This window comes from Pithys albifrons, chromosome 2 (genome assembly GCF_047495875.1).
Source record: "Pithys albifrons albifrons isolate INPA30051 chromosome 2, PitAlb_v1, whole genome shotgun sequence".
In the NCBI taxonomy this organism is placed as follows: domain Eukaryota; kingdom Metazoa; phylum Chordata; class Aves; order Passeriformes; family Thamnophilidae; genus Pithys; species Pithys albifrons.
Window position 1 is genome coordinate 57,487,372 of NC_092459.1, and position 25,361 is coordinate 57,512,732.

General features: G+C 43.2%; 1 protein-coding gene across 2 annotated transcripts in view; it reads left to right on the plus strand.

The window, feature by feature from the left end:
• The first annotated feature begins 6,522 nt into the window (after positions 1-6,522).
• Positions 6,523-25,361, plus strand: part of MYB (MYB proto-oncogene, transcription factor) — a 28,023-nt gene continuing 9,184 nt past the window's right edge. Inside the window, exons 1-15 of one of the 2 annotated variants that reach the window (XM_071547931.1) lie at positions 6,523-6,740; positions 10,443-10,560; positions 11,593-11,664; positions 12,312-12,404; positions 12,797-13,017; positions 14,590-14,827; positions 15,626-15,706; positions 16,107-16,211; positions 17,518-17,775; positions 18,990-19,142; positions 20,684-20,826; positions 21,453-21,567; positions 21,654-21,779; positions 22,455-22,565; positions 23,191-23,298. In XM_071547931.1, coding sequence (XP_071404032.1) covers positions 6,718-6,740; positions 10,443-10,560; positions 11,593-11,664; positions 12,312-12,404; positions 12,797-13,017; positions 14,590-14,827; positions 15,626-15,706; positions 16,107-16,211; positions 17,518-17,775; positions 18,990-19,142; positions 20,684-20,826; positions 21,453-21,567; positions 21,654-21,779; positions 22,455-22,565; positions 23,191-23,298 — 1,965 coding nt within the window. In that variant the 5' untranslated portion in view covers positions 6,523-6,717. The remainder of the gene's footprint in view (positions 6,741-10,442; positions 10,561-11,592; positions 11,665-12,311; positions 12,405-12,796; positions 13,018-14,589; positions 14,828-15,625; positions 15,707-16,106; positions 16,212-17,517; positions 17,776-18,989; positions 19,143-20,683; positions 20,827-21,452; positions 21,568-21,653; positions 21,780-22,454; positions 22,566-23,190; positions 23,299-25,361) is intronic. The other variant, XM_071547932.1, reaches the window with a different exon arrangement.

Consider the following 25,361-nt stretch of genomic DNA (forward strand, 5'->3'; position numbering starts at 1 on the left):
CCTAAGCAATAGCAATCACCTATTTAACCACTTGGTCTTACTTCTAGTTAAGATCCAGAAAAGTTCTTTAAAAACAAATGGTGTGGTGTAGGAATAGCTTAATGGAATTAAATGGCAGCATTTATGGGCACAAGGAAGAGAGGAAGGAGCACAGTCATATTTGTATACACAGCATTACTGCAAACATAATTTGACTAGCTCTTAAACAGCAGTGAATAACAAGGGTTGCAAGATATAAAAATGGAGGTAATTAATTCTGTCTTGGACTGAAAAAATGCTTTTCTTGCCAATATTTTGGCACCTCCTACTGACTAATACAGAAAGGGCCTGAGGATGTAAAACAGATATGGTGAAAAGTTTTGCTAGGTATCCTACCTTAGGCTACCACAGAAATAGTGAAGGAAAGTAGAAAAATAATGGATGGATTCCTACTTCACAATATTCAGTTAGGTAAATGATGAGAGAAGGTTTTAGAGAGAGAAGGTTATAATTATATAAAATACCGGATTTTAATAGATTAATAACAGACTACATTGGAAATAGGGCTTTTTGTGTGAAGTGTGTCCATGACAAATCTACAGGATGAGACTTATAGTGTGTCAACATCTAAAAGAAAACATGTCAGAAAGACTGCAACAAGTAAGTTAGAACCACAGAAGGAGACATATCTCCTTTGCATATCTTCCAGTAAAAGGAGAAACTAATTAATTTAACAGACAATGGGTCTGACAACAGTGTATCCACCCCTTTAATTTAAACTGGTATAAATCACATGCATTTCCTTCCAATGTATCAAGACAATAGAACCAGAAGGAAAAAAGACTGCTGTAAGGGGGAACCAGGACTAGACTGCAGCATGACAGCACAAAGGGTAAACTTAAGGAGTCTGGTTTTCTTTTTGCTATGTCCTCCTGCCTTGCACAACTTAGTGGCTAAACTCATTTTCACATGTTTACTCTTAAGTACACCACTATGGTTTTTAGATTAAGCTCTGCTTTCAGGTGCAGCCTGAAAGATGTATATCTATAGTACCTTAAGAAACATCACTGGAGTTGCTTTGCATTTACGAGAGCAAAAATGGGAGAGAAGCAGCAGACTGAGTTCTCTGTTAAACCAGTGCAAAGGTGCAGCACCTCCCTCAAAGGACACTTTTAAAAGCAGTCACAGAACAAAAGCCTCTCTGCTTGCCAGAAGGGCAAGCATTCTAGTAACCACACCCATCTAGGTAAACATGTACATAGAGCAAATCACTTCTTTTGTGAATAGGGCTTACTTTATCATTTTGAAATGTGTATTGCTGTTTCTTGACATATTAGTATGCTTAAGGGAATCATTGAAGAAAATAAATGTATTTGCCTATGTTTATACTTATTTGTCCTCTCCTCTGTTATTAATCAAATTTGTCTAATGTTTTTATCACATCTTATTTTAGCTAAATAAATAAACACCACAATTGCCTTTCAAATAATAGTTGCTAGTAATAAAATAAAGGAAAGAAATCACTTAGTCTCCTGTGTGATGAGAGTAGGTGGACAGGATGTATTGCTCCAGGTATGCTGGTAACATACATCAATACTTCACATATTGCCAATTTTCTATTGCTTTGAATGTCAGTGTCCTGCTACAGGTTAAAAAAAATGAAGCTGCATATGTGATGAACGCTTCTTGTTGTAACTGCTGCATTTTAAAAAGAAATTAGATTGCTTTATGTAATGATGAAGGGTTTTACATGGAAAGAGGCTGGTTTTCACAGGGGGCACTGCACTTGGAACACCACTGAGTGCACCGTGCTGGGGCAGCTGAGTCGATGTGTGGTTCTGCCACTTGCCTAAAGCCTCATTTTGCACCTACTATACCGTGCTGTTTCAGAACAAATGAAATAACAGCTTTTGTACAACATATGTTCAGTTCCTATAGTAAGCTATTTTTGCAGTTGGAAGGCCTCAGGCATTACTCTCCTTCCAAGCCATACACAAACAAAGAGGGCTTACCACAAAAAAGAGCCTCTACTGAAGAGCGTAAGGTTTACCTTTGCTTCCTCACTCAAGATCCTAATTTCATCCAGCTATGTCCCTTCCTTCATTTTATATTAAATAGCTAACCTAAAGTTTTATCCCAGGAGCAGCACAGGCCCTCCTGGTTTTCTGTTGCCTTTTAAACCAACAGGGTCATCCAAGACTTTGTCATCAGTAAAATCTAGATGTTACAACAGAAAGGAAATAAATCTTTTTTTCTGCTAGTAATCCCTTTCCTATAAAATTTCAATTTATTCAGTCTCTTCTGATTATTGAATTCTTACTGCTACCTGACCTGAGCTAGGGTCAACTATAGTTTAAAAATAAATAAAGAAAAAGATATAATGCAATCAACTGCCAAGTCTAAACCATTGCTGTCTTATTTCTGTTCTCTACCAGAACAGAAAGGATTTTCAGTGTAGGTGCTCTGCTATAATCACAGGGTGACAGTGTTCTAGAGGGCTCTAAAACTGCATGTGGTAAAATCAGATGTGCAACTTAAAGATCTAGGCTATACCATCTACATCACTAGAGCAGGAGTCATCAGAGTACCTCCTTCTTTCTGCAAGCCCGTGGATTCATAGCTTAGGAGGGATATTGTCTCCAGCTGCTGAAAGTTTCCGAACATCTCACTGCCCTTTCTCTGGCATTTCAGTCTGGCTGCAAGTAAACATGGGTATGACGGTGTGGAGGTAGCTGCATCTCCCACTGGCCCACAGTTTGCCATCTTTTTTGGCCTTATCCAGGTCCATACAATGTCCATTTTCAGTAGAGTCAGTGGTTGCCACTCACACCCTATGTGTTTGCTATTCTTGGAGTCCTAGCACACATGCAACTCTGGGGAGTGACACATCCTGGTCCCTCTGAGGCAGGTACCCCTCAGGAAGCCTGTGCAGACACCAGGCTGGCCCTCACACACCGAACAGCTTACTGGAACAAAAATGTTAATGCACAATGTTAGACATAATTTGTATCCACAGATAAAGAAATCTGGCTAAATATTTGGCTCTAAGTGACTTGGTATGTGAAACAAGGGACATTAAACCCCAGTCTCCTGCCTCCTTCCCCTGAGTTTTTAATCAATCTTCTTATCTCCTTTTATGAGGAACTTAAGTTAGGAAGTCTACCTTAAAGGAAAACAGACATTTTTATTTTGTTTCAAATGTGTTAACAACATTTATGAAAAACATTTCTGGCCAAAGTATCAAAAAACATCTGATGTTCAATTATAAAAATATCACAACTGCATTTGAAACTTTCCTGTAACTACAGTCTAAAAGTGAAACTAAAAAAGTGAAAGTTGCTTGTTTTATGCTGCATAGACTGAAAGAAATGCAGAAAGTAAACAAAAAAGCACATATTAACATACATTTATAAAAATGTTTCTTGCATTCTAAGATACTTTTGCATCAGAGGGAAAGGTGACAATTTATAATTTTCTTGTGATAAGGAAAAACCTCTATGTGTGTGATCACATAAGTTGTTACACACTGATTTCACAGTATTCCTTGTAGATCCTGTGGCAAACTCAGAAAAAGTAGGAACACATAGAGATAGCTGCTGAGATATTCAAAAGTCTAGAAACAATGTATGCAACTACCTCCTGTCCACTTGGAAAATCCTGGTGTTCAGGCTTATTGTTCTTCTCACAGCTAAATTTCCTTGATGATTTATTTTCTGTTTGGTTATGCCTAGTTAACCAATGTTGGCAATACTTAGCCCAAGTCATGCCAGATAAATAGCAGATGGTAACAGGAAAACATTAAGGATATAGACAACACATTTTGGATTTTATGTTTAACTAGAATTCTTGAAATTTTCTTCACATGCTTTTAAACTCCATTTTGAGGTTTATGTTTGTAGTGGAGGTGCAGGAAATAAAGTAATTCAATGTGTATTTACCATTTATATAATTACTTATATAACCTGTGTAAGTAAAAAAAAAATCACCAGAACCTGCAGTTACGCTCTTTACAATTACTCTATCACTTGCTGCAATTACTGTAAATAGGCTCAGAGACATCACTAATTCATGAAGCTGGAAAGGCAATATAAGAAGAAGTCAGCTACTGCACATCTAGGGCATATGATATCTTTGGATGTAGAAGTGTGACTTCTTTTTCTTTTGGGCTTTGGCAAGGGTATATTATAAAGAACCATTGCACCCCCAATTCCCCTAAGCTACAAGTGCTCAGGAAAGAAAGCAAAGCAATAGAGTTGTGGCTTGCTTTTATCTAAATTTTAAAGTTTAAGAATGAACCAACACGAGTGGAATGTATGCACACACCTGACTGATTTTAGTAGGGTTTATATATGCAGAGTGATTTGAGGAAGACATCGAGCAGAGTGCCATTTCCCTCTCTATTTTGAACACAGTAAGATATGTTTTATTTGCAATTTTATGTGATCTTTGAAATCAAACATAGTGGATTTTTTTCAGTCTGGGATTAAAAAATTTAGTTCTTCAGAGGCACTGGAGAAGAAATGTAGTCTTGCACAAAAACTGTCAGAATAAAATTGTGTGTATTAACAGTTCTCTTGAGAGCAATAATAGACATTCATTGAATTTGTTCAGCACATTTACATCCAAATTGGGAAGATGTTGAATTTGTCTCAGTTAACGCTGAAATATTTGCAAAAATCAATAAGGGAAAGTGTTTCCTGCAGAAGAAGGGATAACCGTGCACAGTTTGGTTTGTAACTTTTAGGGATACTGTAGGCAAAATGATCTCGCAATTTCAGTGAACTGTGCATTTTCAGTCACAGAGAAGTACTATGTGTCCTTAACAGTAGATCTAGTGAATTCTGTCATATGCTTACAGTTGCACTGACTACTGGGCCTCCTGTGTACATAACCAGTACTAGGAGTGAAGCAATATTCAGAAGCATCTCTTAAATAACTTTCTGTAAAGGATTCAGGAACATTTAATACACACACACACACACACACACACGCACACACACACACACACACACATGCACAATTATACTCTTCCTGATTAAGATCCCTTTGATTTTGTAACAGTAACATCCCCAACCTGGCAACAGTGTGGACACCAATATGTCTTTCTGTATTTCCTCTGGCCTCCTGATTTCTTTCATTCCCCAAACACATCTTCGATGGGTGGCATGGAGGGTGGGGAAACACCTCAAAAATCTAATGGATCTGAGTAGCCTTGTTCTCTGCTGATGCCAAAATGCACTTTATACAAAGCTCACCAAGCGTAAAACATTAGTAAAATATTAGTATTCAGTTTTCCAATTCTCCTACTGCCATTGGCATTAAAGCCCCCCTTCCTCTCCTTCCTCGCTGAGAAATGCTTTGCAAAGATGTTACTGTACGAAGTCCCTTCCCCTTGCGCTAGTGCTGGTGTCCCGGTGCATCAGACCCATTTTACAGGTAGGCAAATGAAGGTCGGGAGGGACGGCACCTCCGCAGGAGGCACGGGTAGGGCAAAACAGGAACGACGTGCACCCTCCAGCTAATCCGGGACGTGGTGCGATCCCAAGAGGTGATGCGTCCGCAGAGACAGCCCCGGCTGTGTCCCTCTCCGCGCTGCCCAAGCCATTACGCTGGAGCCTACGGGACCTACATTCCCCCGACGGGGCGGTGGCGGGGACTGCAAGCGCACGGTCCCAGCACCGCAGAACGCTCCTCGTCGGCACCCGGCCCCGGCCGTCCGGGAGCGACGCCCCGGGCTCGGGAGCGGCCGCACGGCCCCGCCCCGCCCCGTCGGCGGCTCATTGATGAGCCGCGGGCCTTTGAGGAAAGGGCGAGTGCGCCGAAACCGCTGCAAAGCCATGATTTTTCAAGCAGCAGCGCAGCCTGGGAACTTTGCATGTTTCGCCATTTTTCACATCCTGACTCATTTCTGTATCAAAAAACGTGTTCTCTGGAGCTCATCGGACACCCGCCGTCTCTCCCGCAGCCGCCGCGGCAGGCAGCATCCACGGCCGGGCAGCAGCAAGGGGAACTATAGCAGAAATCCCCCGCGGCGGGGCGACTGCAGCCGAGCCTCGGGGAGCCCCGGCCCCGGCCCCCTCTGAGTCCACCCCCGGAGTTCCTTTTATATTTCCAGCGAGAGTTGTTCTTCCCGCCGAGGGCCGGTGCGGCTGCAGCCCGCACGCCCCGCAGAGAGCGGAACAGGTGCACCCGCGAACACCCACCCTCCCCTCGTCGGTGGGAGGCACCTGCGAGGGCCTGGGGCGGTGGAGGGGTCGCCCCGGGGGTGCCCGTGCCGCCGCACGTCGGGGGTCCCGCCGCCCACCCACCTCGCAGGGGGCAGAGGGGCAGCGCCATGAGTGACAGCCGCGGGGCGGGGCGGGGCGGGGCGGGGCGGGGCGGCGCGCGGGGGGGTCCCGCCGCTGGCGCGCGGGAGGGGCGGGGCGGGAGGGGCGGGGCGGGAGGGCCCCGTCGGGCGCGCGATCCCGCGCCCCGCCGCCGCGGCACGGGCCCGCCAGGCGCCTGCGCACTGCAGGGGCGCCAGATTTGGCGGGAGGGGGAGTGTCCAAGGGCCCTTTGTTTGATGGCATCTCTGTTTACAGAGTTTACTCTTTAATCTCAACCTGTTTCCTCCTCCTCCTCCCGCGGCTCCTCGGCACTCCCGTGCGCGGCGGCGGAGCGCCCAGGCGCAGCCCGGCAGCAGGGCGCGGCGGTGGGCGCAGGCTGCCCCGTCCTCCTCCCCCAGTGGCCGGTGCGAGGATGTCCCGGAGACCCCGGCACAGGTAACCCGCTGTCTGCGGGCGGGGGACGGCCCGCCCCGCTCCGCTCCGCTCCGCGCCTGTCAGACGGACGGGACGGGAGAGAGGGAAGGCAGCAGGGGAGACGGGCTTGCCCGGCGGACGGACGGGCAGTCCCCCGTCCTCCGTGCACCTGGTCTACTCCGCCCCCGGCCCCGAAGCGCCCCCCTGCTCCGGAGGCGCCGGGGGAGCGGCAACTCGGCGGGACGCGCCGCGGAGCCGCCGCTGACAGGGCGCTGGGGCCCCGCTCCTGCCGAGGGCCGTGGGGTGCCGGGGCTCGCCGCCCGCAGGGGCCAGCGCGGAGCCCGACGGAGCTGAGCACCCCGCAGCTGCCCGACAGGACAATGTCTGGCGGGCTCGGCGGCGGCAGGTAGCGCGTCCCGTCCCATTCATTCATTCATTCATTCATTCATTCCCAGCGGGGTGGGATGGCAGGTGGGCGGGCGGGTGCGGGCACTGGGTTCGCTCCTTCGACTGTTTTTTTTTTCACTTATTCGTGCAGTGGCGGCCCTTTCGCCCTTGGGAGCGCAGCTCTCTCCGGCGGGACGAGTTACACCCTGCGGGGCTTAACTTTTTACCGGCACACGCCGCTCGGCACATGCCGGAGCGCGGCAGCGCGGGCGGGCAGCTGCGAGGGGCTGCGGGACCGATGGAGTGCTTGGCCGGAGCTGTCACCCGTGCCCGCCCTCCCGCCGCGCGCCCGGGCGAGGGCGATCCGTGCCGCGCCAGGGACCGGTGGCAGCGACGCCCCGAGGGCTCGGACTGGACGGGGCGGGCGGCAGTGCCGCGTGGCCGCGTCCGTGTAGCCGCTGCCGGGCGGGCGCACAGAGCGAGGTTGTTGTCTAATTAACCGGGGACGGCGTGTCGGACACGTGGAGGCTTTTTTCTCTTTCTCTTTGCAGCCCGGCATCCTCCCCTCTTCCCCTCCCCTTTGGCTGGCTGTGACAGGGAAAAGATCGCAGCCCTGCCTATCGCTGCCCGGTCACCAGCCCCGTCCGGCAAATCTAGGGGGCTTGGTGGGCTCTTTTTAAGGAAGAGGGGCTGGAGGTGTGGGAGGAGGAGGCGAGCCGCTAGGCGAGCACCGGGCTGTACTTTCAGTGTCAGAGACGGGTTGTCGCTAGGGCTGGCGGTGAATCACCCGGCCCATCTCTCCCGAAAGAAAACGGGACAGCCACCGCTGCCTCGCGGGCGCCTCCCGCAGGGACACGGCGCTCCGCCGCCCCGGACTGGGCAAAGGCGGCACGGTACGGTACGGCACGGCACAGCACGGTGTCCGCCTGATCCGCGGGCGCGGAGCGGCGTCGGCGGGGCCGTACCGGCGGGAGCGGACGCGGGCTCTGTACTGCGGAGTTGTTGCCCGAATTCCCTCAATCGCGGTAGCAGCAGCGAGTCATTTCCTCTACACCGCCTCTTTTTTTTTCTTTTTTTTCTTTTCTTCTCTCCCCATGTTTTTTTTCATTCTCTTCCCCGTGTATCGTTGCATAAGCCGGTTGCCCGGTCGAACGGCGCAGCGCTGCTGAGGCGGGCGGGGCGACTCCAGCCCGCTGTCCCGGCTGGGCAGAGCGCCGTGCCATGCCATGCCATACCTTGCTGCGCCTCGCCGCCCTGGGGGAGGCTACGGGGCTGCGGCCGGAGGTGCAAAATAAAGTTTTAGAGCACCCCTGAGGGCCCGGTTGGCTGAAGCAGCTACCGAGCGTCCCGAAATCCCAGAGCCCTTTTCTCCTGCTGGACAACGCAGGTAGTACAATAGGGTTTGCTCGGTTCTGCTGTGCCAGCGAGGCCCCTGTTATTTAAATAAATTGGTTGCAGTGCTGGCCTCGCACTGAAGTCCTTTAACCTGTTCGCCGCTGATGCTGTGCTGCCGCTGTAGAGCGGCGTTTCCCTGCGCCGCCCGGGCCACGCCGCTGCGCAGGAAGCACCGCCGATGGATGCGTACCTGGTGGTTGCTGTCTACGAAACTCATTTTCAAAATGATACTTGGAAATGGAGCCACAAAACTTCCTTTGGCATATGGGCAGTGGCGCAGCTGTCTCTGTGTGTCACTGAGAAAAGTGAATCTACTTTGAGCGGCGACTGGGGAAGGAGCTGCACTCGTGGCAGCTGGAGCGTGGGAGCTTTGCTGAAGTACGAGAGGCTCCAGCTGCCAACGAGTGGTGCGTGCGGAGGGGGAGCTTCAGTCAGGGTTTACCCCAAGTGGCTACGTGGGCTGGGGATTAGGGAGTGAACCGTGGGTCTGCAGGACTTGCAGCACGGTGAGGGCGAGTTGCGGGTGGCAGCGATGGGCTGGGTGGGTGAGTCAGGGGCCAGCCGGCACAGAATGGGAGAAGGCCACGCGCATTACGGCAGACTGTGGAAAACTTACACGTAGCATAGTTTTCATGGCACATACCACAGGCCAGAAAACAGGGTGGAAGATGGACAGTGTGATTAGTCCGGTACTTTAAAAGAACGTATGTTCCACAGCTTGCATTTTGGGAGTGTTTGCATCTTCACTAACAGGCTCTGTGCTTCATTGCAACTTAATTTAAAGTAATCTCCTGAAAACAGATTAAAAGCATAAACAATGCCAGGTAATTTTATTACAAAATAACTTTACTTTAATGTCTTAGTCATACCTTAACATACCACAGCATGCTATACCATCAGATATATCACAGTTTTTAGTCTCGCAGCATGACTTTGACTCCTTTCTAGCACTCGGGGCTAGCATCTCAGCTGAAGTATCAGAACTGCTGTTTATACCTTAAAAAGTATACTGTCCGTCAGAAAGGCATCTCTTCTTGCAAAACACTTTTAGTTCTAGGTAGGCAGAGCAAGTGCTGTTTGTGAAAAGAGTAATGGAGTCCTTCTTACCTATAGATAGCCTCTGGGGAAATCCCTTAGTCATGAATTAGGTGAGAAGCAGAGTATTTCAAAAACGGTATGAGGGATTTAGAAACAGAATAGAGGTAATAAAGCATTAAGTTAGAGAAATACAGAGTATGAAAGGGTTCAATCATTTGTTTGTAGGCTACAGGATATTAAACATACTTTTGCTCAGTCTTTGTGTGTCCAGACCCATAAATGGGGGGCACATTTTATATGAGAGGTTATTGCATGCTAATGCTGCCACTTACTGTCTTTACTTAATTGTAAAAACTTTTGCCTTAGCATATAGAGTCCATAATGCTTTTCTCAAACAAGGTTGTTATTGTTTAACTTTTTGTATTTATACACAGTCTTTTATCATGGAAAAATAAAAATATCTGCTGTATAATGCATACAAACCCACTAATATTTTTCAGAATGTATGGCATGAGTTAAAGATCTTAAACATGTGCTTGTGTACTGGACACAGCCTCTAGTTCTCTTTATTGTCCCAAACATTGTGTTTTAATTTGAAACCTTCATTGGTTGAAACTTTGCCAAATGTGTAATTCACCACTGATCTAACATTAAGAGCAGGTCTAAACATGCAGAGTAGTATGAAGGTTGCCAGCCCTTTGCTTGTATCTGTGGATACCAAAAACAGCAGAACCAGTTCAGAATACTAGAACAACAGAATGCAGAACAAAATCTTGTTATGCAAGTTTTAAAATTTTATCTGTGTAACCTTTGTAAGGATTGTAGTGGGGTTTTTTTGTGCTTTGTAATTAAGTCACTCAAATCCTCATGTTTCACTCTGTCTCGTTGTGTTTCTTTCTGCAGTATATATAGTAGTGATGATGATGAAGAAGATGTTGAGATGTATGATCATGATTATGATGGTCTGCTCCCTAAGACTGGAAAGCGTCACTTAGGAAAAACCAGATGGACCCGTGAAGAGGTAAATCCGAGTTCATTCATCTGCATGTAAAAAGATAAGAGAGAGCATGGATGGCATTATTCTCCGAGTTGCTTCACGTTGTTTGCTGTGTTGCCTATCTGCGAACTATGTTCAGTGATAGTCCCATGTGTGCCAATGAGGACAGCTTTTTGATCCATTAGCTACCTGCAGTGTTTTATTTAACTTTGAGAATTTTCTTACCTTTTAAATAAAATGTACAAACGCAGTGTTTTTATTTCCGCCAAACTCCATGCTACAGTGTTACAAGCTTGTGATATGTGAGTCTCTGTGTAACCCTCTTGGAAAAGCAGAGTCACTTGTAGCATTGCTTGATTGCTACTACTTGGCTCTTTTTGTTTGAAACAGTTGCTATGCAAGAACTGACATGGGTTCAGTGTCCCACAGCAGCAAACTGTGGCAGAAACTGCTGCAGTCCTGTGACATTTGAAATTGTCACTTTAATTGCCGCCTTTATGATTCCAAGTGGAAAATAATGAAAATCTGGAGGAAAGAAATCCAGAAGTACCAAAACTGAGCAATCAAGATGTATTCTGCTTTTCAAGATCAGAATGTGTTTTGTCGTGATACCCTTGTGCTGACTTTCTGGGAAAATTGTGGTACCAAACTCCTTTGCCAAGCGGATATCCCTTGGCCGTTTAACTGGTTTGAGTTTATTGTGAAATACATTAATACAATTCATGAGTTATGTTTTGACTTCTAACAACGTATCAATGTATATTGATATATAAACAGCAGGGCAAGCCTTTTTTTTTTTTTTTAATCATAACCTGCTCTTCCAAAGGTGGACCTGGTTGTAATGCGGCCTGGGAGAAAGGTGCCATCACATGAACTGGGAGTATACTGGGAGGCACTAACTGGGGAAGGAGAGGGTTGTTTTCCTCTTCTTATCTCTTGGGGCATTTCTCATTTGTTTCACACTATCTCGATATTTCCCTGTATATGAGATAAGTTTCTTTTGCATTATAAGAGATTGTAGTATTAATTATGTCTTGCCTTTTTTTAATGATTCAGGATGAGAAATTGAAGAAGCTTGTGGAGCAGAATGGCACAGAAGACTGGAAAGTCATTGCCAATTTCCTTCCTGTAAGTGGATATTGGTTTCTGTTTCCAGACCTAGTGATAACTCTTTATCAGAGGTTTCCCTCATAAAGGGGAAGGGGAGTGGTTGTTTTGTAGTTACATTTTTGCGGGAGATAGAAAACCTACACAAATGGAGACCTTAGAAATTTAGTTAGACTATTGTAGAAACCTCTACATTTATTTTTCCTTTCCCTTCTCAGAAAGGGTTGGAAAAGCAAAAATGTTAAGTTGGCAAGGCTCATACAGTAGATGGTCAATGTGCCACTGAAGCAAAATATCTCAGCAGAGCAACAAAATAGCTTTGTTGAATTGTAAGTATGGTTTTGAAGATAATTGCTTTGTGAACACTGGCTGTTACTGAAATACTGCACATGAAAACATGCCAGCTATTGTGCAGATGGGGAGGATTAAGTCTGTGTAGTTTTGGTGATACAGTCCTCACTGCAGAAGTGATGGAAAATTATCTATTCAGTGAGCAAACTGATAGTTGAGCACCTTCTTCTCAGACTTACTGTGTCACTCCATGTTGTTTAGCAGTCATAGTTGGCAGTGAAAGACATTGGGGACAAGTGTATCTAAATAACAGTGTTCTTGCTCTACATTCATCTTGTCTAAAGAATGATGTACTTTGGATATTTTACATTTCCCAGAATCGGACAGATGTTCAGTGCCAGCACCGATGGCAGAAGGTATTAAACCCAGAACTTATTAAAGGTCCATGGACTAAAGAGGAGGATCAAAGGGTAACCAGTTTTCCTTTCTGTTTGATTAATGTCTTATTAGCAGATTTCATGTGTTGGGGCAAAACTCCTGGAAGCTTTGGTGATCTCTACATTAATGTGGCCAGAGACAGACTGTGTCTGTGTAGTGCTTTCTAAGTTTGCTGCACAAATAAAATAATGTTGCTTTACAGCACTGTAACATAGAATTGCAGTCTAGAAATACCTTAACTATTACCAGGTTTTTCCTTTTGGGTAGAAGTATGAATGGGAAGTGGGGAACCTTAATTGTCTGTTAGTTTTACTGTGGCAGTTTTGAGAAATAATGTTGGAAATATTGCTCCACCACAAAATAAAAATTCAGTGATTCATTATGCATCATTAAATACAGGCAGTTTTTATGTCCTTCTTTGAAGGTAATAGAGCTCGTGCAGAAGTATGGTCCAAAGCGCTGGTCTGTCATTGCTAAGCATTTGAAGGGAAGGATTGGAAAACAGTGCAGGGAGAGGTGGCACAACCACTTGAATCCAGAAGTGAAGAAAACCTCCTGGACAGAAGAGGAAGATAGAATTATTTACCAGGCACACAAGAGGCTGGGAAACAGATGGGCAGAGATTGCAAAGTTGCTGCCTGGACGGTAATGACATATACCTTTAGCTCTTAAATAGGAAAAGAGGAAAAAGCTGCAGGTCTGAGCAGTCTGTTTTAGTCTCCTCAGGCTGCACTTTATAAATTGAAAAATTTTTGAATCAAAACCTGGGAAGCCAGTGACACTGATGTGCATTTTTGTCAGTGGGTAACTGCACTGTTTGGTCAGTCCAAGGAACAGTACGCTATTTTTACATGCTTTTAATGTTTGCCATAGGTAAAAAAACCCTGTAACTACAGCAAGACCATAACAGCTTCCTAAATGTTCATGCAGCCTTATTTCTGCCTGCGATGACTCAAAATTTAAATTGATTTAACAGGGAAGGATCAGGTTTGGCAAGGGGAACATTATTTATGTTCAGCAAAGGGTATGCCTTCAACATGAAATCCAGTTTGTTTACTCAAAATTAAATTTAAGTGAAGGCTCCTTCAACTTTTCTAATTGCTCCTGAATCATCCAGATAATTTTGAGCTGTTAAAAATCCGTATATAAAACAGGAGAAACTGACTTCCTCAAACTCTGGTCCTGGAAATATTTGTTTCATTGAAAGCTTATGTACAGCTTGCATATAATTTCAGAGATTCAGTGTCTTAGTCACTGTTATTAAAAGTAACTCAAAGCGTAGGCAAGCAAATAATGTAAGCAAGGAAAAGGTTTCCCTTCTTGCTTTAATTCTTGCTATTTGGTAAAACATCTTCAAGATCTAAATATAATTCCTAAGGTCATCAGAGCCTTTCAAGCAGGCATTCCCTAGACTGCTTTCACCTTCTAGAAGAAAACAAGAAAGGAATTAGGCCTTGGAAATATTTTTATAGCTTCCACACATCACAGGTACTGCTTTCAAAGATACTATGCGGTGGTGATGTTTTTCAAATAGAGGAGCTGTTTCTAGGCACACTCTTAAAATCTCACGGAGGAGCTGTTTCTAGGCACACTCTTAAAATCTCACGGGCTTGGTAAGCTTGCTTTTTCTGACTCATGTATGTGGCAGTTTGTATCTCTGTTTTTCTGCATGTAAGAAAAATCCCAACAGCCTTTGTTTACTGAGTTTTTGTGTACAGCATGGTGTTGTCTTTGTCTAGGTGGCCAGCTGGAAAGTTGCTTGCAAGTTAGTCTTTTCACAGCTGTTCTCCTCAGTCTTTCTTTCCAGCAATGAGACTCAATAAGACTCCACTAAAAGATTAAGACCTAGGAAGATGATTTTGGCAGTTCTGTAGGTTAGCCTCAAAGGGGTGTTAGCATTTGCTGTCACCTCATCTCATGGGAATGAGGTGAAGCTCAAGTTAGTAATTTCTTACAGTTTGAGGATCTAAGGCATTGAGATTGCTTTAAAAAGTACATAAACAACCTTAGCCCACATTTCTTTTTGCACAACTTTTATACTGAGCATCTTTCCTGACAACTTGAGAGTAGAATTTGTAATGGTGGGGGCAGAAGGAGGGTCGAAGAAGAGCTCAGGGTTTAAATAGAAATGGCAACAACAGTTCCCTGCCTATTGGCCTGTCTGAATTGGGAATGCTCATTTTTGAAACTCCTCAAATATGTGTATTTTTGTTGCAGAACTGATAATGCTATCAAGAACCACTGGAATTCGACCATGCGCCGAAAGGTCGAGCAGGAGGGCTACCTGCAGGAGTCCTCCAAAGTCTGTCACTCCTCAGCAGCTGCTGGCTTTCAGAAAAGCAATCACTTGATGGCCTTTGCTCACAACCCATCGCCATCTGCCCAGCTTCCAGTAGCTGGCCAGCCCCCGTTGAGCAGTGACTACCCCTACTACCACATCTCTGAGCCACAGAATGTGAGTGCTTGAAGATGTGTTGGGTGGGGGTGGTTGTTTTGCTTTGTTTGAAAGAGTGGATGCAATTTAGCCATACCTGGTTTCTAGGAACATGGGACGTTTTCTCTCAGTCTTGGTGGACTTATATGTGTTTGATGTAAAATGAGGACTTCTCTGATTTTTACTGCATTCAGTGATGAAAGCATGTACATTTCAGATTGAGAGGATTCAGGGCGTGGAATCGGATACAGCAGTTTTAATGCCTTTTAAGCAATTAACTTTTTTCTTAGTGTTGTGAATATTAAATATCTTGAAAATCAGTTGAATTTGGCTGATTCTGTGTTCTGTGTCAAAATCTCCCATGTTCCCTTCAGCAATATTCTGTTTGTGGGTTGCCTGGTGGAACCAAGGAAACAAGTATTGTTTTTAATCAGATTCCTTTTCTATTAATGATTAATAATGAAACGGGCTCCTGCTTCAGACAGTTACATTGTAGTTTTAGTTGGTAATAAATTGCATCTTTTGCTTTTTCACTTCAATTTAGAAAATCCTTACAAATGTGTCTATAAATTATTCATCTTTTCTCATTCAGGAAGGGTAAATACATGATTTTCTTTTCTTGCTATGTAATGCTCACTGTCATATTCCTAAAAACTGTTTACTTTTATTGTAAACATTTTTAGATTTTTTACTATTTCATCTCCATAGATTATAAATATTAAGTACCTAAAACCAAAGTATGTTTAACACAAATTCACAATGCAAGCAGATAATATGATAGCAATAATAACTTTTAGTGTCTTTTGCTTTTTGGCCTAGGTTCCTGGTCAGATCCCGTATCCAGTAGCACTGCATGTAAATATTGTCAATGTTCCTCAGCCAGCTGCTGCAGCTATCCAGGTAGATAACTTGAACCTCATTTCAAGAGTCAATTTCTTAAATATATGTTAAATCTAAATGCAGATGTCCTACATTAAGGAAACTTTTTAATGTATTAAGTGTGGTGATAAGAGAAAATGGGGAAGATGGGGGAGTTCTAAAATGGCTAATAATTGCTCCTTCTGAAGTGGATGTAAAACACAGTAGCTGGCAGCTGGTGTGATAGCTTTGACTTTCACAATTTCAAATGTCTGTACTGAAATTCAACAGGGATTTTGGTAGTGGAAAACACAAATGACATTTGTTTCATTTTTGATTCTAAGTTGGCTGTTATAACCACAGGTCGACAAGCCATAAGCATTTTAGTTGCTACAACCTATCAGACCTTTATCTTTTCTTTTCCCTTAACTCTTAATTTCAGAGACACTATAATGATGAAGACCCTGAGAAAGAAAAACGAATAAAGGAATTAGAGTTGCTACTAATGTCGACTGAGAATGAACTGAAAGGGCAGCAGGCATTACCAGTAAGATTGTCACTGTGTGCTTGGATGGAGGGATAGCAGCCTTACCCCAGTGCTTGTCTTTTTAACTTTTTACTCCCCCTCTGCCTTCAGTACTAATCAAGGCTCTATATTTCTGTTTTAAAAGAATGAATCATAGCACATATATAATCTTTATTTGCTTAATAAATTATTTTATTAAAAAACCCCAACAAACAATTTGAAGGTATTTTACTTTGCAAAGTGGGAGCAGGACTGGGCTCTGTAACGTGCTGTAATATTAGAAACATGATGATTATACAAAAATTAAAAATTGTACAGGTCTTTGATCAATGGGATCTGCATTTCTGAAAGTGTGCAATGGTTCATGTGATGAAAATGTAGTGCCTGTGCATTAGATTTTTCTTCTCTGTTGTATTCTTCAGATGTGTTTCATACACTTTGTTAGCTTCAGACTTGGTGCATGTTTGACAGTTTGTTTTACTTCTCATAATAATGTTAGATTCTTCATAACTGCATGTGTGGAGCAGGTGCTGGCTATTACTGAATTCTCACACTTCATTGTATATGCCATTGGATGTTAATGTGTGAAAACCCTTATGTAATTGCTTAACACCATCACCAAAGCCATGAATCCCAAAAACATTCTGGAAGATAGGTGATAGCCAGCAGATTTTCTTTTTTTTGGGTAATATTTGAAATTAATAGTAGAACAACTGCATGCATGATACGTTAGTTTGGCTACTTTTTAACTTTAGTTAATGTTTTGCAATTTCTTCTGTTGCATGATCACACTGGAAAGAAACTTCTGTTAATTTGTTCTTCTGCTTTCCTAACCATGTTGATTTGACAGCCTCTTCATTGCATTGGTGTAAGCTGTAGCATTAGACAGGGATAGCAGAAGAAAAAGAGATAAGCAGACAAAAGCAACTCTAACTCTTAAAACCTTTAGCCTTTGACAGTGCTCAGTAGGGAAATCCTGCCATTCCTTTCTTCTGACACCAAACAACTTGCAGGCACTTTTTTGACCTCTTGGAGTAATACAGTATGAATTGATTATGTGTTAGTAATGATATATGCCTATAATCCCGGAAATGAATGACAAGGTAACTTTGGGATAACAAATACAAGGCCAATATTACATAAAACAAGATCTTGCACTGTTGAAAGGAAACATCTTGACAAATGTTTCATAGGCATAAACTTTCAGATGATGATGCAACTATTATCTTTTCTCCAGTGGCATCTGACACCTTGTGCAATTTCATTGCTAAGTTCCTTCTGCCTTTCCCCCCCTCCCTTTTCTTTTTTCTTTTCCTTCTTCCTTTAGACACAGAACCACACATCAAACTACACTGGCTGGCATAGCACCACAATTGCTGACAGTACCAGGACCAGTGGTGACAGTGCACCTGTTTCCTGTTTGGGGGAACATCACCACTGTACTCCATCTCCACCAGTGGATCACGGTTGCTTACCTGAGGAAAGTGCATCCCCTGCACGGTGCATGATTGTTCACCAGAGCAACATCCTGGATAATGTTAAGAATCTCTTAGAATTTGCAGAAACACTCCAGTTAATAGACTCCGTAAGTAGACTTGCCACTTTGGGAGGATTTGTGCCTGGTCAAAGAATAAGGGGAGAGGTACTGGGACTGTCCTAAATGTGTTTGTTGGTTTTTTCTGAGTAATTTCTAGTTTCTCCAGGACCTGAAGCTTAGCTCCTGACATGACAAAATTCATCTGCTCGTAAATGAAGCCCTCGAGCGTGGATGCATATGCTTTTTGTGGGTGTCTCCCTTTCCTGCTACATCTTGCTGTGGGAACATGACTTTTGGCAAGCTGCATAGTAGGAGCTTGAAACAATCTCTCAACATCAAGTCTGCTTAAAATAAAATTAGAGACACTGTGAAAGATTTTAAACAAGAAAATGATACTTATTTGTATTTGAAGTGACAAGTGCCATGGGTTTATGTGTGTCTGCTCATGTATTTGCATCATTTTCTAGAAGTTTTTTGTTGTAGCTTTAATAGCTGCTTCTCAAAGTTTAAGAAGCTTGCCCTGGCATATGTGAAGGACTGTAAACACACATTTAAATGCCAGATATCTGACTGACACTGACATGGGCTTTACTCATTGCGTTCTCTGGGATGCTACGTGTACAGAAGTAGCACAATGAAATATGTTTGTTAGTGGCAACCTCCATCAGCAGCAGAAGTGTCTGCTTCATGCGCCATCATGTCCCTTTTGGCATATCCAGAGCAGGCTTGCAGGCTAGGAATCTTGGGTTAGAGCACACATGTTTTGGTAGCAAAAGGCACCAACTTCATTCCAAGCAGAAAACACTGGGCAAGTAGATAGTAAGGACTCATTCTTTTGGGACTCAGTTGCCAGCGACACTACTAGGACATTAGACAGTTTGGTGTGATCGAGGTGTGTATTGAAAACACAAATAGTGTTACTATCCACATGAACAGGGTCAGGCTGAATTGAGCTAGGAACAACTTGTGGATTACAGGCATATCCTAGCACTGTATTTTCATGAGGTGGCACTATACACTGTCTTATACCTCCATGCCTCCCACGTTGTTTCAGAAGCCTTCATCAAGGAGTGATCTCAGCAGTTTTGAATTCTTTTAAGACAGACACTTTGGCTAGCAGAGCTCTCTCAGGCAAAGTTGCACAGCTTCAGCAGAGAGGGGCCAGTGCTTGTAGACCTCAAGAACACCCCATCACAAATTTGAGGAAAGCCATGTCAAGTCAGGGTTCTCTTGGCTCACCAAAGACCTTATCTGCCTCACAGGGCAGTGCTGCTCCGTGGGTCCTTCGCAAAAGGAGAGGGCACTCCAGCCCCTTAGCCAGTGGCCACACTAGCACCTTGGTCCTAGCTGACGTCAGCAGCTCAACTTCTCCTAAGCGCTCCCCTGTCAAAAGCCTGCCCTTCTCTCCCTCGCAGGTAGACCAAGACTTCTGCACAGATGTTACTAATTCTCAAAAGTCACCCCAGTCTTAACAATTCAGAAACTAATCCTTTGGAACAAATGACTAATTACTGTTGTGCTTGTTGATTTTCACTCTATGTTTGAATCTTTCTCACTGCTGTTTGTCTTCACCACTGAGTTTAGTTAATCAGCAAGCTAACTGTTGATTCTCTTCTTTTAAATTCATCCATGGGGCTTGGGTTTTTGTGTTTTGTTTTTTTCCTTTTTGAATAACTTTTGGAGGGGAATGAGGTTCCTTGCTTTGCTCTTGCTGCTAACTCCAACTACTAGAGCTTAACATTTCTGATAACTTGTAATACTTTCCATCTATGTCCACTTACAGTATGATTCACTGACCTAGAAAACCCCAAACTGCATTTAAATAGCATTCAGGTTGTGAGACAAACTGACAACAACCAGAAAATTCAAATTACAGTTGCCATCCTCACCCCAGCCATGTGGGTTGGAGTGGAATAGGAATGAGGAGGAAAATGGCTTGTTAAAATGGCCTGACGTGCACTTCCAAATTCCTGATGATGGTTGCTTTGTTTCACAGCTGCAGCACTATTTAAGTGTTTTGGATTTTTTTTCTGTTTGTGTTGTTTTGCCTTGGTTTTGCTTTTGTCTTTGAAGTCAAAGAAACAGTATTTCCTGAAGGATAGTAAAAGATTTCATGCAATGATCTCCCACTGTCTTTGTCATTACCTGTTAGGTATTTTAATCATACGCCATTTATCCAGCGAAAGCTGGATTTTCTTAGATGCTACATTTTTGTAAGTAGCAAGTTCAGTCTAGAAGGTAATACACTGAATTGTTGTCAAAGTAAAGAATACCACTGTGCTCACAGATTTGTAGAAATAGAAACAGTATTTTAGGTTACTAGGTAGAAACATACAAGAGCAATTTTCCCTAAACAAATATTGCTGCCCCCTTTTTAGCTGTTTCCATTTCAAAACACTCCATGCACCCATCACAGGTGACAGTTCTCATTTTATGCTGTGAAAACAAAGCACTTTGTTTTGAGAGAGATGATGGGAAATTTATTTACACTTTATTTACTGCCTTAAGAGCCCCTAGATGCCCCCTATAAATTTCTGTGGGATTTAACCTCGTTTCCTGTGGGTTTGTTTCTGAATCATTTCTTACTCATTTTCAGCCAGTTCTTCCTTGGGCACACTGCTCTTAATTAAAATTTATTTGGATAAAATCCAAATCACACTTTCAAGTTTTGGCTCTTAGAGTGCTTCCTATTCCAACAGGGTGTCATTTTCTTTAGAACTTCCCTCTCTAGAAATGCTTAGTTTGGCTTTCTAAGTGCTCCAGCCAAACTGTTGAGTGTTGTTTCACAATGTAGTCAGGTACTCTACATACTCCTACTCACATGAAAGGGTCAGGATAGTGACTCATGTCAATCAAAAGAAAATATTTTCTTTTTCTTTTGTTCGACAATGTCAGATTAACAAGTCAACCATGTAATATGGATGTCCCTGTTAATTTTTTCTTTCTCAACCTGCAGTTCTTAAACACCTCATCCAATCACGAAAATTTGAACCTGGACAACCCTACACTTACGTCCACGCCAGTATGTGGCCATAAGATGGCAGGTACCAATCCATTCCACAAGGACCAGACTTTCAAAGCTCAGAAGGAAAACCATGTGTAAGTCTATAGTCTTGTCTGACTTATGAGGGTTCATTTCTTCAGGTTTGCATACAACCAAAGTGGTCGGTCAGTGTATGCTTCAGACTGAAAGAGGGAAGGTTTAGGCTAGGTATGAGGAAAAAATTATTTACTGAGATAGCAGTGAGGCACTGAAACAGGTTGCCCAGAAAAGTTGTGGCTGTCCCATGTGTTCTAGGCCAGGGTGGATGAAGCCCAGGGCAACCTGATCTAGTGGAAGGTGTCCCTGCCTGTGGCAGGGACTTTAAAACCAGATGATATTTAAGGTCCCTTTCAACCTAAACCATTCTATGCTTCCTGCAGAGTTGTTTGCTAACACATTCAGATTTTTCTTAGTTTGGAATAAAACTTTCACTTTTTGACTGAGGAGGTAGGTTATTCATACAGAGCAATCATGCATATAGGCTCACCAGTTTTTCAAATAAAGCCATAACACCTTATCACAGTCAAATAAATATTCTGCCAGAAAAGCAAAATGGATTGGAGGATTTCAGGGAAATATTCTCCCAAGTCTTACAACAGCCACTGCCTGTATGCACATATTTCTGTAAAGATGTGATATTTCCAAGCATCTTTCTTTAAAGTTCCTCTCCCTCCTTTTAAAGTTTCAGAACTCCAGCAATCAAGAGGTCGATATTAGAAAGCTCTCCAAGAACACCCACTCCATTCAAAAACGCACTTGCAGCTCAGGAAATCAAATACGGTCCTTTGAAGATGCTGGTAAGAAGGCAACAATGATAAAAGTTGCTTTGATATTAGTGCAGAGGGATGTTCTGGGACTTGGATATAATGTTTCTTCCTTTCAGCCTCAAACTCCGACTCATCTTGTAGAAGATCTGCAGGATGTTATCAAGCAGGAGTCAGAGGAATCTGCAATAGTGGCTGGGCTACATGAAAGTGGACCCCCTTTGCTAAAGAAAATCAAACAAGAGGTAAATCTCAAACTTCCCTGAGGCAATTTAATTCAGAACTCATTCTGAGAAACTTCTACCAATACCTTTTCTGTTAAATAGCTTGTCTGTTTTTCTTTCATGTGAGCCCCAAGATCTTAGTGTCGGTTCCATATAGTATACTAGGCATGCCTAATTCATCTCCCATTGATTTCCATAGAAGTTTTTCTGCTGTTTTCAGCAGGGGTTTGCTTGGGCCGTTCTAATGCAGTTTTTGTTTGAAACTTAAAAAGAAAAGAAAAATTAGACAGGAATTTGGATTGAATCTTTCAAATATTGGTGAAAAGTATAGAAGAACCCCATGGGGACCAAGCTCCATGGAGTGACTTAGAAACCTGAACATTTGAGGACATTGAATTATATTACTTTGTCACTAAAGTTCTAAAAATACATATATTCTCAATCCTTTCTAGGGGATTAAACTCCTGAATACTGACAGAGCACTGAGTGCAAGTATCCAAAGTTTTATTAGATGGGGATTTTTTTGAAAACCTTGAACTATTTTCTTCTACAAAGGGGAAGGGTGCTGTAAAAGATGATACTGTAAACAGGCATTATGCATGGCTGTGAAGAATATTTGTTCAATTTATTAAGCAACTGAATGAAATCTCCTGGTTGCTTAGGTACTGGTTGTTATCATGCCTTTCCTGCTTTCAGGTGGAGTCTCCAACAGATAAAGCTGGAAATTTTTTTTGCTCAAATCACTGGGAAGGAGAAAACCTGAACACTCAGCTCTTTACACCTGGATCTACTATGGAAGATGTGCCAGTAAGTTTTCACACCATCAAAGGGGTTTTTTTTGTTTTACATCTCTATTCAGTTATTAAATGTAAGAGAAAAAATATTTTGTCTTACCTTCTTCACAAGTAGGCATTATTCATTATTTCTGTGTCATTTTGCTGTACTAAGCATAAAAAGCAAAATCTCGCTCTTAATTAGATCACTGTAATGGCTATAAGAAGGTAGCAGAAGTTGCAGTCATTTTGCAGCCCACAGACTTTGGAACAGCCTGCACTAGGAGGACGCCTGCACCTCTGTATAGAAATTACTAGATCATGGAGTTAAAAACTGGTAAAAGAAAGAGAGAGTCTCTTAGTTTGTGCAAAGCAGAGTTTGCATGTGCATGGTTCCCTTCGCTTTGCCAAGACTCCTGGGACTATTCAATTTTACTGTTCTTGCACTTGGGAGTTTCACTGGATGGAAAACCTTTTGCATATGGTAGTATTGCTTCAAAGCCAAGTCCCAGGGACCCCAGGCTGAGATCTGCTTCCAATCTGTGACTACCCAGTGTGACAACTTCTGCAGTCAGGCTGAGTTTGCTTTTAATGCATTTGAATTCAGGTTGTTACTGTGAGTTGCTGAAAACTGTGGGTTTTTTTCTTTTCCTATTCAGAATCTTCTTACCAGCTCCATTTTAAAGATGCCTGTGTCTGAAGAGGATGGTAGTTTTCACAAAACAGTTGCGGTACCTAGAAACAGGCCACTAGCTAGTCCTTTGCAGGTAACTATTCTTTGATAAAAATATTCTTTGTATATAAAAATACAGATATACACTTATATATATATTGCATTCTCACAGACTGATTTTAAGTTTTGAGTATGGAACGATGAGATGTTCAGATGAATGTGGCTGAGGATCTCACTTTACCTGTGGATCATGTGGACACAATGGCTTCAGCTGTGCTAGAAAGCTGAAGGGGCTTAGCCCTGTATGTGGGGTGTTGTAACTCAGCTGGGTGCAGTTTTAAATTGGTAGAACTGAGAATTAATGTGGGCCAGAGGCTTTTTTTGTGTAGGCTTCTTCTAGGCAGCACTGCTGTTTTGGAGGGCAGGGAAGTTGAGTGGTGTGGTCGTGGCCAGAACTTGCCATTGGGCCTAGGGGGAAGAGGAGAGACTGTAGCACTGTCTGGCACAGGTGTGGCTGATATTGCCCATCCAACCAAGAACCAGAATGGCCTTTCCCCAAGTGCAGGCTGATGCTGGACCAGAAATGCAGTTGTAACTACTGGTCTGAAGGGACCTCTGACTCTTATGGCTAATTGTACATCTTGGGATCTCCGAAATTAATTAAATGTGTGATTATTGTAATGTAAGACAGATGTGAGGCTCAGTTTTATGTATCTGTGCTTTTGCCAAGTGTTAACAAATGTATACATTTGCTATACTTCAAAATATAGCTGTTTACATAAGGCTGATCCAAAGCACACCAAAGTCATTAGCAGCTAGTTTGTCAGCTCTTGTGAACTTTAGATGCAACCTACAGCGAGTCATTCAGAAAATGAGACACAATGTAGATAGTGATTAATTATACTTCCACCATAATTTATATTTTTGAGGTAGAGGAATGTGATTCTTTTGTCCTTCCTCCACGTGGTAGAATTAAAGAGAAGTGTGTCATGCCCCAAGGTGAGTCACTGTCAGAAAGGAAATTGTAACTTCATCTTTCCTGACTTTCAGGCAAATCGTCCACATGGCTAATCCTTTCTTTCCTCCCTCTTTCTAGAATTTACATTAGAGGTTTACTTACAGTAGGAAGGAATGAACAAAGGCTGGTTTTGATTAAGCATTTCTAATCAGGCATTAAAAAGGGAGATAATAAAATTTACACATATCCCTGTGTGGCACAGTTTGCCATGGAGTAGGCTTGTATTTTATGCTGCAGAATCATTTGATGGAAAACAGCTTTGGAGAGCAGAGACTATGTCTTCGCCCAGCATGAGAGTGTCTGTAGGGGCCAAAGACTCACACTTGCTATTGTTTATCTTCTCTTTTCTCATGTACTGTGTTTTTTCAGCTGCACCGTGGTAGATGGCTAAGAGAAGGGTTTGAAGATCTGCTGCTCCTGGTCTAGGGCAGGTATATAGGGGCTGAATTCAGACCTCCTCATGGCAAAGGAGCGTAGGTTTCCTGCTTTGCAGGAGGGTACTGGAGCTCCTGGGACAGCATGTGGGAGGATGTAGCTCAGCCCTACAGCCTTGCCAGCGTGCCAACACCTGTCCATGACCCATGACCGTAGCCAAACTCCAGGCTCCTCCGTAGGTTTAAGGCAACATTTTCAGGTAGCTAAACAAAGTGTGCTGTGTGTTGTCCTTTTAGTGGTAGTTGCCTGCACTCTGACTGTAATAAAAAAGAAGCATCTGAGGTGCCTGTAAAGTAGGATCTTTTGATCTTTGGTTTAACAGTGTTATGTTTCCTGCTATCTAAAAATAATTTCTTTATAAGCTGCTGTAAATGAAAGGGCTTGTTTAACCTTCTGTCCTCACTCATGCTGATTTTGTTCAGGAAGTTTACACGAGTCAATTTGTGGATCATTCTGGATTCAATTCTTCAGTCCTTGCTCAGGAAAAGCATGTTAAAAGTCAGGTATTCTCATTGTTTGGATAAAGAGGACTTTTTCTTAAGTAGGAACTGAGCTAAAAAGGACTTCCCATCTCATCTCAGAGTTTAAAGTGTGTTGCACTGAAAGAACAAGTAGTTGTAAAAAGCCCCAAAATTAAGAGTTAGTATGCAGTTTCTTGGTATGAAGGTAAAATTGTTCTCTCTGCTGGTGAAACATTGAGCTTT